This window comes from Pristis pectinata, chromosome 33, assembly GCF_009764475.1.
Source record: "Pristis pectinata isolate sPriPec2 chromosome 33, sPriPec2.1.pri, whole genome shotgun sequence".
Taxonomy (NCBI): domain Eukaryota; kingdom Metazoa; phylum Chordata; class Chondrichthyes; order Rhinopristiformes; family Pristidae; genus Pristis; species Pristis pectinata.
In genome coordinates this window covers 9,036,824-9,051,953 of record NC_067437.1, presented here as the reverse complement: position 1 = coordinate 9,051,953, position 15,130 = coordinate 9,036,824, and the positions used below count along the sequence as shown (strand labels likewise).

Below are 15,130 nucleotides of genomic sequence, written 5' to 3'. Positions count from 1 at the left end.
TTGGACAAAACCAAAATGACAGCAAATACTGGAGTTAAAAATGAGACGCTGGAGGATCTCAGCAGGTCAGGCAGCATCTGTGGAGGAAATGGACAGTCGACATTTCCGGTTGAGACCCTTCATCCGGATCCTCTGTCCAAAACGTTCACTGTTCATTTCCCTCCACAGATGCTGCCTGACCCACTGAGTTCCTCCAGCATCTGCAGTCTCTTGTGTTTCCTAACAACAAGTACTGTCTGTGTGGAGTTTGCACGTTCTCCCTATGACCAAAAGGGTTTCCCCAGGTGCTCTGGTTTCCTACACACCTCAAAGATATGGTGGTAGGCTAATTGGCTTTGGTGAATTACACCTTAGTGTAGGTGGGTGGAAGGAGAATCAGGATGAGGTTGAAGAGCTTGTGAGGAAGAATAGGTCACAGGGAAATAAGTCAGGAATAGGATTGACGGGAATGCTCTGACAGCTGGCATAGAACAGTTGGGCTGAATTGCTGTTGTCAGAGAATGTAAAATATATAAAAAAGAAATCATTAGCTTCCTTGAATGTGAATGAAAATTTCTGGGAAATTGTACCTAGTTCACTTGGTTAAGTCATGTTGACTATTGAGTGGAATATCAGGGCCCTGGAATTTTGAATCATTCAAGTGGAAATATTTCCCACTATAAAAGAGACTTCAAAAAATCTACCGATCCCTGATAGGCAGCAGAGAATAGAACTCTGATGTTTTTTTCTCTCTGAGTGTGCGTGTGTATAGACTTGTCCCAGAGAGTTACCCTTGTCTCGGAGTCCAGATCGCTCATTCATTATTTTGGTAACTGTTCAAAAAATGCTTTCTTCTCTTCTTTTTTGAAACCCAAGGTTATGAAAAGTCGAGGAGCCTAAACAACATTTCTGGCATGAGTGGGAATGCGCTGCGATTGTCTCCTGTCACCTCGCCATTCAACTCGCCCTGCCCACTAAGGCGACCCCAGTCACCCATCCCATCCATCTTGTAGCATGGACAGAAAAGAGTGGGAAATATTTTTTTAGGGAAATATATATATATAAATATATATATATGTGTGTGTGTATGCATCTATATCTATATAGGTGTATATAGATATATATATCTTTAGGACAATGAAAAGCATTTACAAAGAATATAAAACAATGAGATCATTGTTTGGACAATAGGTTGCATATACCAAATGACTGATGAAGCATCTTCTGATTGATGGAAAAAATAAACTGGTTAAATTTGTGCCAAGACGTTGGCTTATTCGAGGAAAAGACCCTTACCCCGATCCCTCTTGCCACCGACATGGACAGCAAGGTGGAATTTCTCTATATTTTTTAAAGAAAAGGACATTTCTGTACCCACTTCCTTGCCCACTACCCCTCTCCCCCAGCCTGTCTCACTGCACATCTTACAGGATTGAGAGAGTCAGAACCAAGGTTGATTTAGACAGAGGGACGAGTCTTTTGGGAGGCAAGCTTCAGATTTCTCCACACATCTATGTCAATGTTTGATTATACAAAGAAGATACACTCAGGATAAATGAACTAAACACACACACACACACACACACACACACACACACACACACACACACACACACACACACACACACACAGTGGGAAGCCAGTGCAATGACCTTCTGATCCAGTGCAGTGGGATCTTCTTCCCCTCACCCTCACACCTTCTCCCCCATTCCAATGCATGGAATTCCATTGCAAGCAATAAGCAAATGAATACGTTGCCTTGGTGCATGTTGAACAAAAAAAAACAACAGCAAGAAAAAAAATGTTTCTTTTTTTTAAAGAAAAAATATGTTCTGTCTGAAGTGGAGTGTTCAGCCTCGACTGCTGCATGCCTGTTATGCAAGAGCGAGGTGAGATCAAAACTGTCCCTGAGCCATTTTTTGCTCTCTTCTCTACTCACAGATAATTATAAGGACAGTCCAGTGATTTCTAGATACATGCAACTGGAGGCCGTCACGGTCAACTAGTGACTCCCATCCCTCACCCGTCTCCAGCACTACTTTCCCTTTCTCCTGTTCCCCCTCTTCTACCACCTCTCCCGATTCATCATACCTTTGCCTCTAACCCCTCTTCTGCTCCTTCTCCATCTCTCTCCCTATTTCCTCCTCCATCATTGCTGCTCCCCAATTTGCCTTTCTCCTTCCTATTCTAAGTCCTCTACCTGCTTCTGTGAACCGCTTGTTGCTTCTCTTCCCTCATCCTCTCTTCTCCAATCCCATCCTGTATTGTCTCCTCATACTTCATTTCCATTCTCCCTTCTTCGCCCTCCCCATGAGCTCTTCTGCCACCTCTGCCCCCTCACTCTTCACCACCACTTTGCTCTCCACTTCTTCCCAACCTTCCACCGTCAATCATTCGTTTTCCACCACCTCTTCCTTGCTCTTCTTGGTTGCTCCCGTTTCTCTTTACTCGTGAGCAGGAGTAACAAAAGGAGAAAAGTCCTGCCCCCTCCCAGAACAAAAAAAGGTCCCAACACCCCACCCCCCAAAACAAACTGACTTGCTGATGACAACATTGAAGAAGCAAAAAAAGCAAAGACAAACCGCGAGGAACGAGGGATATTGATGTGTGGTTGTCAACCTACAGCGGACCAGAGAAACATGTATAAGTGCAACAATTGTGGGAGAATGGGCAAAACCTGGTGTAAGAAATTTTGGAAAGTGGGAAAAAAAAAGCTGTGCAGGGGAATTGAACAAAGAAGTATTATATATATTTAAAAGGTGCATTTTTCTCAGCCTCAGCATGACTTTGCATGGTGTACTGTAAGGATTATATTTAATGTCATATGCAAAAAAAAAATATATTTTCCTTCCAGATTGCAAAACTCGATGAAAAAATACATGAAAAAAAAACAAAAAAAAAAGAATTTAGCCAATCGTATAAAACTGTATTATTGAAAGGATGCAGCACTTTTTTTTCTATTTTTTAATCAGAATTAATATAAAAGGTGTGTATACAAGAAAGGTGCCAATACTCGGTCATATTGACCGTTTTTTCCCCTGTCTCTCTCTTTCTCTGTCTCTCCCTTTCTCTGTCTCTCTCTTCCTCTATCTCTGTCTTCATCTGTTCTTCTCTCTGGCACGTTAATTAAGTAATAGAGAGTTAAAAGATCTGTTAAGTGTTACGCTATAGGTCCTGGGTGATGTCTTTCTGCAAAGTTTGGTGTTTGGACCCTTTTTCAGTGGGATATCTTTTCAATGCAGTCAGCAAAAATTCCGATAAAGACTGTTAAGGTTGACATTGAAAGGATAAAAGGGCTGGAATCATGAATCCCCTTTCCCATCATTACAGCCTTCAGATGCATGGGATCTACTAAGATATGGGAGTTTCCTTTTTTGACTGACAAGATTTCAGTGCGAGGACAGTAAAGCCCCTATCACCATGCTCACTTTTTATCAGTGAGAACTAATGTAAACACGCCCCAGCTCTGATCACAGGTGCTGAGGCAGTGTTGACAGTAATCCATGGGCAGAGGAGCTTTTCAAATAATTAATTCTTAGGGACCAGGAGCATCTGATATTCAATTCGCTGCATGCTGGTAAGCAATCCCGATCCCTAGTTCTGTTGGATCACCAAGGCAGCCTTTGCTTTATTGGAAGATTTGCTGACTGCACCGAGTTAATACTATTTAGGTCCAGAGTTTCTCAGTCTGTGAGCCAAGCGTGGAGACAATGTGGGTTGAAATGCCAGTTCCTTCATCGTAACTCAGGTCTCGACGAGCCACATCTTCCCCCACCCCACCTTGCTGACTTGTAACCTACATTGCTGTATCAACGCGGCAGGATTTCATAAATGAAATCAAAACCTCTGTACTGGACAGTGCAATAAAACCTCAATCACTGTGCTCTCACTTTATTAGCAAGAACTGAGCATCTCCCAGCCCTGGCTCACAGCAGACAGGACTTTGTAGCCATACACTGTGCAATGTAACATCATGTGTCATTGGGGAAGTCAATTGGATAAGTGTGCACACTTCCCCATGGGAACCAGCCTTGAACCCTCAAGGACTGAAGATTGTCTTTCTATGATTACGGGTTACAGTGGTGCCAGAGTACAGCCCCCCCTAATTCTGAAGGCCTTTTAATCCTTGTCAGGGACAAAACACTATGAAACACATTTGTCTTTATTGCATGTGCCAAAACTCAGTCTTTGTGGAAAATCATGGAAAGGATTGGTATTCAACTGAACCACTAGCATCGTATATTCTGTTGATTTTCAAGGATTACAAGCTGAACACGTGCTGTAGAGTCAGTTAGTCTTCCTCTCATGCCTGGAGGAGATGTTGCAATGTTTATTCTTCTGTCTGAATCTGAAGTAGCACCATGAAATGGTAGCAATGAAATGTTACTCATTACAGCCTCTTTTACCTGAAGCAACATTGGTATCTCAAATATACACACACACACACACACACACACACACACACACACACACACACACACACACACACACGCACACGCACACGCAAATACATACCACACATACACAGACACACTCATCACAAACACACAGACATCCATACACAGTCACATGTACAAGCACTCATACACACAGACATACACACAAGGACATACAGACACACACACAGACACAAACACAAGCACCTTCACAGACACACACGCAGACGCAAACACATATGCATATTGCATACATATATGAGCACCATGCACACAGGCACATGTATATATACACACTATACCCACCCACAACGTGCATGTATGCATGAATAAACACTGTACACAGTATATACAAATGCACGCATAGCTATGCATGCAAATATTATATGAATATTATTTTAAAGGACAATTTCCCTTCTGGACCCAGCAAGCCCAAAGCTCCCATGCATTTTCTTTTTTCAGTCTGGTTTCCATGATCCAGGGAATCACAGTCAGCAGTCTGAGCAGAAGAATGTAGGCAGGTGACATTTTTTCTCATCTTGCAAATACTTCACATCACACACTCCTCCTCTGTATTCTCACTCATTACACCATCTTCAATGTAAACACCCAGGACTGTAGAACTCTCCACTTCTCTCAGTATCCTCTCCTATTTACAGCTGTTTATCTCCTGAAGCTTAAGCTTGGCATCATCTAATTCTTGAAGTAAAAGCGGAAAATGCTGGAACCACTCAGCAGGTCAGGCAACACGTGGAAAGAGAAACAGAGCCAATGTTTTCGGCCAAAGAAACTTCATCAGAACCTTTAATCCGAAGCGTTAACTCTGTTTCTGTCTGCCCAGACACTGCCCAACCTGTTGAGTGTTTCCAGTATTTTCTGCTTTATTTGAGATTTCTAGCATCTGCAGTTCTTTGATTATCATATATTTATTAACCTCTTAACCACGTCATGTTGCCTATTGAGTTTTGAAATTCAGCTTTCAGATTATAAGAAAAGCAGTGATAATCAGCCATCAGGGAATTCCATCAAACTCACTAAAATCCAACGGATGTCGGAATGATCGAATCTTTGATAAATTAGACCCAAGATCAAATGAGTGACGGCATTGCCTATTTCTCTGGAAGAGTTGGGGGTTTCTGATCCTTCAGAATATATCATAAACAATCATGCTATTAAACAACCATCTTTAAAGTTCAAAGAAGAATCCTAGAGTAAGAATTCATGCAATGTAGTACATAATTGGTTTATTTGATATTGCATTGAACAGTTATGAAATTCTACTTCATTGATTTAAACAAAAATTAAATTCAGGGACATAGTACAATGCACACGTCACTACATTAACATGCCTCAGAGAATGAATTTGCATTCTCAAGGTGTCTTCATTGGTCTTTTTGACAGAATAACTGTAGGTGTTGCAGCAAAACTACCTTCCACCAACAGATACCAACAGCTCAGCAGAAAATGTATGCAATCCATTCTCATTAACATGCACATCAGGGATATCCTGGGGTGGAAATCCATGACTTCTGCTGAAATCCATGTTGAACCTCTGAAAATTGGATTTGGGGATTATTTCATTGTTTTAGGTCCATTATTGCACCATCCAAAATGTTTTGCTCATATCTGCTTGTGCGTCTGATGTTTTATTGTCTTTGGTAATACGTTTTCATAAATATTTTGGCCCATATACCGCAAAGGGTGTTAGAAAATCATGCCAAATGTAGCAGGTTTGAAATGACATTGATCCTCATGGTTTAAAGCATCTTGGAATCAAGGCCCAAATAGAGGAGCTCAACTTTCAGGTGCTAATCCAATAATTATCAGTGTTGCAAGGAGACCACATAATCCTAGTCCCAGGGAGTTATTGTACAACTGTGGTTTGTTCAAGTAACTACACCAGCTATTCTGCATAGGAAACTCCAACCCCACATCCCCACTGTTACTAATGAGAAGTGACTTCTCTATAAGAAATAGGAGCAGGATGTAATTATTATACCTGGATTAAGTGTGGCATTTAATAAAATCACGACTGATCCTTGGCATCACATCTACGTTCTCAGTCAGTCAGTCCACTCAGAAAAGTAGACCTCAATTTTGGCTGCTAAACAGAGAACATTGGAGACTCAGCAGGTCAGGCAGTATCAGTGGAAAGAGAAACAGAAGTAACTTTTCAAGCCAAAGACCTTTAAGGGTCATTGAATTGCAATGTTAACTCTGAGTTCTTACAAAGGGTGTTCGATCTGCAACCTTAACGCTGTTTCTGTCTCCACAGAAGCTGCCTGACCTGTTTCCAACTTTTTCTGTTTTTAATTCAAGTGTTCAGCATCTGCAATGTTTTTGATTCTCAATTTTGGTTTCCATATTTTCATCAGCTGCCCCCCGGTATTCCTCTCAATTATCTGATTTTGTTTTGCCAGTGGTATATTCCCACTCACCCTTATTAATCCTCTGTCTCTTTGCTGTCATTTAAATGATCCTTACTTCTTCCCAACTCCTTCCAACACACAGTCCATGACCACTGCCATCCTGCCCACTCCTTCCCAGCCACAGTTTCCTCCTGCAACTCAGCAAATGTATTTCTTAAGCCGTTAGGCAATATTTTCTCTTTGTGGATTGGGAGTCTTGCTGATGTTAGAATTCAGGATGAAGAGAAACACTTCATTCTATAAAAAAGTACATAAGTAAAACACCCTCCAAATCCATTAAATGACATGGCTACTTGTTGCAATCATACTGTGTCTCGGGGTTCCAACATTTTTGATTTACTAAACAAGAAATGACATCACCAACAATGGATCTGGTGTAACACTTAACCAGTTTGGTCTTGCCGAATTTTGCTCTGAAATATTTATGCATTTTTGAATCTTTTTAATCCCTCTTATGAATGTTTTTCCTTTAAGCATGCCTGTGTTTGGTCGGACCTGCCCTCCCCTTTAAACCTACTGAGATTTAAAAAGCAAAAGAAATCTTATTAAATTAAATTGTCTGAAGTATTTTTATTCTTTGCCCTGATGCTTTATTGCAATGGTTGTAAATGTTTACTGATGGATCTGGGTGCCAGGGATCCCAGGTTTATCGCTGATGGGATCATTGTCACTGGATGTTCCATATGGACCAGGAAGAGGATCGGCAGATATTGGAGGCAGAGAGAGGAAGGGGGAGGGGGTTAAAGAATGTCGATTTGCAGTGCATGACCATCCAACTGGATAGGAATTGTCGGCAGGGAACCTTCTCTCCATGCCGAGAGGGGCTAAGGACTCACTGGAAGGGAAAGGTTCAGAAAGGGTGGAGGGTGGTTGGAATTTCACCTCCAATGAAACCATTCCAAATGTCCCCTCTTCTCCCAGCATTGAAACCAGTGACAGATGTATTTTTTATGTCCCTTTAAGAAATAATTTCTATTGAAAGAACAACGTCACTGGGGATGTTGGAAAATGAAGGGCAAGGGTCATCATGTTGCCCTTGTTGTGACCTGCCTTCAGAGACACGGGGATATTGAGGGAGGTCGTTGGTGAACTTCAAGTTAAAAACCAGGGGAGCTGCAGGCTGGTCTGTCACTCCAAAACTAGTGATCTCAGGGGAAGATCTCTCTTTGAGTGCCATTTTTTAGTGGGTTTATAAAAGTAAGGGAATCCTTCCTGGTATGAATTTGTTGGGGAGGTAATGAATTGGAGGAGCTCTCCCTTTTTCCTTCTTCTTTCCAATGCCTTTCCTTCTCTGTCCTCCGTCCCTTTACCCCTCCCCATTACTTGTCTCTGCCCTTCCCTGCACCCCACTCTACCTCTCCCCTCCCCAATCCGTGCACCTTCTCCCATCCCGTTGACACCCCGCCCACTGCTGTTGGCTTTCCCCGCCGTCTTTCCCCTCTCCGCCGCCCTGCCATCTCCTTGTTCCGAACCCCTCCTCCCCGCTACTCCACCCTTTGTAACAAGGAGCCCATTGTTGGGACTGCTATCTATCACTGCCCATCCTCCATCAGGACTCTATTGTCCCTGGGTGGGTGGTGCCCTAGTGACTGATCCCTGGAGCCCAGTATCCCCCAGTCTGTGTATGTGGTTTCAAATTCGACCCCAACTGACTTTCATGTGATATCTGTGTTGATATTTATGCAAATATTTTTAACAGAAAGGTTATGCGCAATAAATAATAAGAAAAAAATTACAGGAGAAATGTACAAAGTATTTGTGCAATATTTTTGGGTGACATTTTATCATAAAAATATGCCAGAGAATATTGAATCGTGAAGTATGGCAGGGGAGTAAATAATTCTCTGCAGAGTTTAAAGGAACATTGGTGTTTTTTTAAAATATATCTTGGGTTGAACTTACGACGTTCAAAAATCAGTTTGAGAACATCTTCGGAATCTTTGGACTGAGGCAATGAGAGTGGTTGAAATCTCTCACCTCCCCCCCCCAAATCACTGTCAATATCTTGGGGCTAAGAGGGCCCATAGCACAGTGCAGGAAACAAGATCGACTTCCTAGTCAGTGACTTTCTAATGGATAACTACCTTGTTTGGTCTGTCAGAGTCTCCCTGATCCAGTGGTTCCAAGCACATGGGTGAAGAGAAGGTACTCGGTGTTAATAGCCCACCAGAGAGACCTTGAGAATGAAATGATGGTGTAGGGAGAAGGGAATGGATCCTAGGTGAATATGGAGAAGGGAATTAAGGGAACACAATCAGAGGGCATCAAAGTAACTGGGCATTCAACTCTATTCCAACTTGAGTGTAGAGGAAGCTTTACTTTGTGTCGAATCTGTGCTATACCCAGCCTTAACTGTGTGATGGGACAGTGTAAAGGGAGCCTTACTCTTTCTCTAATCCATGGTGTACCTATCCTGGGAGTGTTTGATGGGACAGTGTAGAGGGAGCTGTACTCTGTCTCTAACCATGCTATACTTCCCTGGGAGTGTTTAATGGAACAGTGTAGAGGGAGCTTTACTCTCTATTTTACCTGGGATATACTTGACGGGACGGAGAACATTATGTCTAGCCTATGCTCAACCTCCTCTGGGATTGTTTGACGAAACAGTGTAGAGGGAGCTTTACTCTGTATCGAACCCATGCTGTTCCTTCCTCCTTGTATCCCTGCTAACACTAACTGTAGAGTAATCTCCGAGTCACATACAAAGACCACACAGCTGTTAGTCATACCATACCCCCATCATAGAAGGGTCTGATTGTGTATCAACAGGTGGTGGGGGTGGGTGGGAGGAAGCAACAGATGGAAAAAACACTTACAGTTTCGAGGTGATCAGGAACATTTACAAGATGATCTCCAAATTCTTTTGTATTACTTTGTTGATTTTCAAACATCTAGAAAAATCGGATGAATTAAAAGCTTGCCAAATCAAAAACTAAAAGAAAACACAGGTATAAATCTTTTGAGTATGGACTGTTATTTACAGCTCTTGAAATCTGTGCATGCTTTTGATTGTTCAGACATCTGCAGACAAAAAAAAACAGTGCGAATGCCTATAAATTGAGTAGAGTTAGAGAAATGTACAAAACTGTAAAACATTTCTTAATCACACTATTCTCTGAATAAATGGGGAAAAATAAACTTACCTTGTGAAGTCTGTTCTTGTGAAGTTCTGGTGCTTGCAACATGTTGTATGTTTTTTAGGAATGCCCTAGATCTTGGATATGAGAGGAAGTATCAGGCCATTTAATACCTCAAGCCTGCACGATCATTTGTGCCCATTTGCTTTTATTCACTAAACATTAAGTTCTTTTGTTGTCTGGCATTTGGAGGGTGTATGTATGTGCATCCTTAATGTTATGGAATGAACATATGTGTGTGGCTCAACTTACACAGTACACTTCCGATAATCCGACATCCAATTGTTTGGAAATCCTAATGGCTGGGCACTTAGTAGTCTGGAGTGTGAGACGGGGGTCCAGAGTGCGAGTGGAATGTGCAGCCAGAACTAGGAGTCCGAAGTATGGGCAGAGCTGGGGTTAGGATCTGGAACACCAGGGGTCAGGAACATGGGTGGGTTTGCAGCCAGAACCAGGGTCTGGGGTGCCAGTATATTTCCTGCTCCCTTTAACCTCACCAGGTTCACTGGGAAGTTCATCATACCACTGTGTGACATGTAAAAGAAGTGAAGTTAAAGTACGTCTGGACATGAAAATCTGAAAGTCCAGCACTACCAAAGTATCAAGGATGCCGGATTGTAAGAGTACATGCATTTTATTCCTACTCACACCCCATCCCTAACCCAATCCTGCACATTCCGACTGGGGATCCACCTCTGGTGAAGAATTCCAGGCTCACAATGTTTCGGTTAAAGGAAATTTCTCCTCATCTCAAAGTGGCTGACCACATGGGTGGACTATTAACGTTGTGTGATCCACAGGCATATTGCCTGCTGGTGAACCTGGGTGAAGTGTGTGATAAATGTCCTCTCACAGTGCCATTGGATAGCGAGTTACTGGAGTCTGGACTCAGCAAAGGTGAAAGGATGGTCAGGATATGCGTACACTGGAACAGGTGTGTCAAGAGGGAAAGTCATTCTCAACAGTTCCCCCCATTTTATGTTGCCAATGGCTGCCAATGGTCCTGGATCGGGTAGTTCTGGTCTGTGTACCTAACGAAAGATATACTTGAAAATCAGAAGACTGCAGACCCCTGGAAATCTGAAATAAAAGCAGAAAATGTTGGAAAAACTCAACAGGTCAGGCAGCATCTATGGAAGGAGAAACAGTTAACATTTCAGGTCAAAGACCCCTCAACAGAATTGAGAAAGAGAGATAAATTACTGTAGGGTAGCACAGAAGCTGGGGAGGGCAGTGAGTGGAGGAAAGGAGATTATCTATGATAGTGTGAAATGATGTAGCCATTAAAAGGGAGCATGGGAAACAGGCCCTACAACCCAACTTGTCCATGCCGAACAAGTTGCCCATGTAAGCTGCTCCCTTTTGCCTGCGTTTGGCCCATATCCCTCTAAACCTTTTCTATCCACGTACCTGTCCAGATGTCTTTTAAATGTTGTAATTGTACCTTCCTCTGGCAGCTTGTTCCATATACCCATCACCTTCTGTGTGAAAAAGTTGCCCCTCAGGTTCATTCTAAATCTTTCCACTCTCACTTTAAACCTATGCCCTCAAGCTTTGGACTCCCCTACCCTGGGAAAAAGACTATGGCTATTCACTTTATCTATGCATCTCATAACCTCTATATTGGTGAAGCAGCTTAATCAAAGACCCCTCCCACCCGGGGCATTCTCTCTTCTCTCTTCTCTCCCATCGGGTAGGAGATCACCAGACTTAAGGACAACTTCTACCCCACTGTGATAAGATATTGAACGGTTCCCTTATACGATGAGATGGACTCTGACCTCACGATCTACCTTGTTGTGACCTTGCACCTTATTGCACTGCACTTTCTCTGTAGCTGTGACACTTTACTCTGTACTGTTATTGTTTTTACCTGTACTACATCAATGCACTCTGTACTAACTCAATGTAACTGCACTGTGTAATGAATTTACCTGTACAATCAGTATGCAAGACAAGTTTTCTACTGTACCTCGGTACAAGTGACAATAATAATACCAATACCAATAAAATCACCCTTCAGCCTTCTACGCTCCAGGGAAAAAAGTCCTGGCCTACCCAGCCTCTTGTTTTAACTCAAACTCTCTGGTTCCGGTAACATCCTCCTAAATCTTTTTTGTACCCTTTTCAGTTTAATGACATTTGGTTCCTGCAACACAGCAGCTGTCCTATAATCAGAAATTGAGGAAGACTCACCTTTGCCCATTGGAGTTAAGAAAAAGAAGAGCATGTCTCGTTGAGATGCATGTTTCAGAGAAGAAATGACAGGGAAGGTGCTGAGAGACTTCTCGAGAGCCTCAAAATAGAGATATGGATAAGAAAATTAAATTGTTAAATTGGTTTATTATTGTCACATGTACCAAGGTACAGTGAAAAACTTTGTTTTGCATGTCATCCATACAGATTATTTCATCACATCACTACATCGAGGTAGTACAAGGGAAAAGCAATAACAGAATGCAGAATAAGATGTTACAGTTACAGAGAAAGTGCAGTGCAGGCAGACAATAAGGTGCAAGGCGACGATGAGGTAGATTGTGTGATCAAGAGTCCGTCTTATTGCACAAGAGGTCAGCTCAATAGTCTTATAATAGTGGGATAGAAATGTGCTTTCAGGTTTGTAGTCTACAGTAGTTACTTATAAGAGGTAGTCTACTTATAATTTAGATGAGAAAAAATATATTTACTCAGAGGGTTGTAGATCTTTTGAATTCTCAGTCCCAATCTAATTGATTGCAGAGTACATTCAAGGCTGAGATTGACAGGATTTTAGACACAGATGGGCACAAGGAAAATGGGGATTGGATGGGAAAGTGCAGTTGAGAGACATTGTTGCCCATGATCCGAGTATGGAGCAGGCTTGAAGAGCCTTGCGGTTGACTCCTGCTCAAAGTTCTTGTTTTCTTATTGTCTTGGTCTGCAGGGATTGTAGACCAATCTCTAAAGCACAATCCCAAGAAACTTCCTAGACAAAAGTCATCCGGATTAAAACAGGTGTTCTATTTTCATTCTCCTTGCACTGATCATTGGTTATAAAAGTATTGGAGATGCGAGTAAAGGGTGCTTAAAGAGTAGACAAGTGCCAGAGTCTTTTATCTTCCCATTAGAGATGGTAGACAAGGCATGGAGGCCAATGTGTAAGATGGCCAGTGGAGGGAGCTTAGGAAGGTTGGAGGTTGAGTGATGAAGGTTTCCTGTTAGGCAGCTTTATCCTCCATCATCAAACATCTGCAGAATATTGACCCAATTTACAGCCTTTTGCACTTACTGATTGGTTCCCAAGAGGCGACAGGGATGTTGTAATGTACCAACCATAGTTAGACGTTTTTTATCCTTCCTCCTCCTCATGTCTCCTGCCCCTTACGATGCCCTTGCCCCCAACCACTGTAAGTGTGGAATGTCTGGGAGAAGCAATAACGCTCACTTAATGGGAAAAATACTCTGGGAGCTCCTTCTCCAACCTTCTTGAGCATTAAAAACCTGGAACATTTACTGCCTCTATAATGTAGTTAACAGACTAGGGGGACATGCAACTAAGTTACTTCAGAGTGTCAATGACTGCAAGATGGATGGAAGTAGTGAATCTCTGGAGCACACTCCCAACTGGTGTGGTGGGTGTTAACTCCTTGCTCCTCCAAGAGGAAGCTAGATCAGTTCTTGACTGAGGCAGAGATCCTTTCGGATGGAAGGGATATGTCATTACAGATAGACACTTTGCCAATTGGTAATGTTCACGAAGGCCTCATTGCCAAGAGCAGTTAAAGCTCTCAGGTCCATTGCTCAGTGATTCAAGGGATCAGTGGTAATTCTAGGACGCTGGGAACTGTGGAGGGCAGATTGCATATGGACATAATTATAAAAGAATTACAAATTGAAATAAGCAGGGAGAATCAGAATGATGGGAACAAGAATTTGTCTTTTATTGAATGTCATTCTCAAACTGCATCTTTTTTAATCAACACAATTTGTTACACATGGACAAACTAATGAATGTTTAGATACACAGAGTACATGGATTCGGTCAAGTCTGAGTGTCAGGGTAGGGATATAGTTATCCCTTGAATGTACACTATCATCCATAGAAACATAGAACAATACAGCACAATACAGGCCCTTCGGCCCACCATGTTGCGCAGACCTTCAAACCTCACCTAAGACTATCTAACCCCTTCCTCCCACATATCCTTCTATCTTAAATTCCTCCATATGCTTATCTAACAATCTCTTGAACTTGACCAATGTATCAGCCTCCACCACCACCCCAGGCAGCGCATTCCATGCCCCAACCACTCTCTGGGTAAAAAACCTTCCTCTGATATCTCCCTTGAACTTCCCACCCATTACCCTAAAGCCATGCCCTCTTGTATTGAGCATTGGTGCCCTGGAAAAGAGGCGCTGGCTGTCAGAGTAGATCTATTCCTCTTAATATTTTTTACACCTCTATAATGTCTCCCCTCATCCTCCTTCTCTCCAATGAGTAAAGCCCTAGCTCCTTTAGTCTCTCCTCAAAATCCATACTCTCTAATGCAGGCAGCATCCTGGTAAATCCCTTCTGCACCCTTTCCAACGCTTCCACATCCTTCCTATAATGAGGTGACCAGAACTGGACACAGTACCCAAAGTGTGGTCTAACCATCACAGGCCATCACAGTGGTGCAGCTAGTGGAGCTACTGCCTCGCAGCTCCAATGATCCATATTCAGTTCTGACCTCCGCTGCTGTCTGTGTGGTGTTTGCATGTTCCCTCTGTGACTGAATGTGTTTCCCCAGGGTGCTCTGGTTTACTACCTCATCCCAAAGATGTGGGGGTTGGTAGGTTGTTTGACAGCTGTAAATTACCCCTAGTCTTTGGGAGTGGTGATGGGATTGGGAGGGGGTGATAGTTGATGGGAGAGAATAAATAATTGATGTAGGATTAGTGCCTAAAGGTGCTTGATGGTTGGCAGGGACTTGTTAGGCTGGTTCCTTGCTGTATGATTCTATGACTTAATATATCCTCAGTATTCTTCAGAACTTGGGGACTACTCCAGTATACAAACACTGTCCTAATAGGGTAAGGTCCACTCAATGCATTTGACTCTGCCACTCTCTAAAGGTGCTGACTTTTCTTGAGATTCCCAGACAAATGGCTGCTTTTTCTCTCTTGGTTG

The 15,130-nt window shown here is 42.6% G+C and overlaps 1 protein-coding gene across 5 annotated transcripts in view; it reads left to right on the top strand.

The window, feature by feature from the left end:
• The window catches only part of LOC127585467 (potassium voltage-gated channel subfamily C member 1-like), a 202,438-nt gene that overhangs the window by 85,504 nt on the left and 101,804 nt on the right, over positions 1 to 15,130 (top strand). Inside the window, exon 5 of one of the 5 annotated variants that reach the window (XM_052042938.1) lies at positions 1,921 to 9,982. The exons of 3 other annotated variants lie outside the window; for them this stretch is intronic. In XM_052042938.1, coding sequence (XP_051898898.1) covers positions 1,921 to 1,985 — 65 coding nt within the window. In that variant the 3' untranslated portion in view covers positions 1,986 to 9,982. Of the gene's footprint in view, positions 1 to 855; positions 9,983 to 15,130 lie in introns of those variants that run through there. One more of the 5 variants, XM_052042936.1, reaches the window with a different exon arrangement.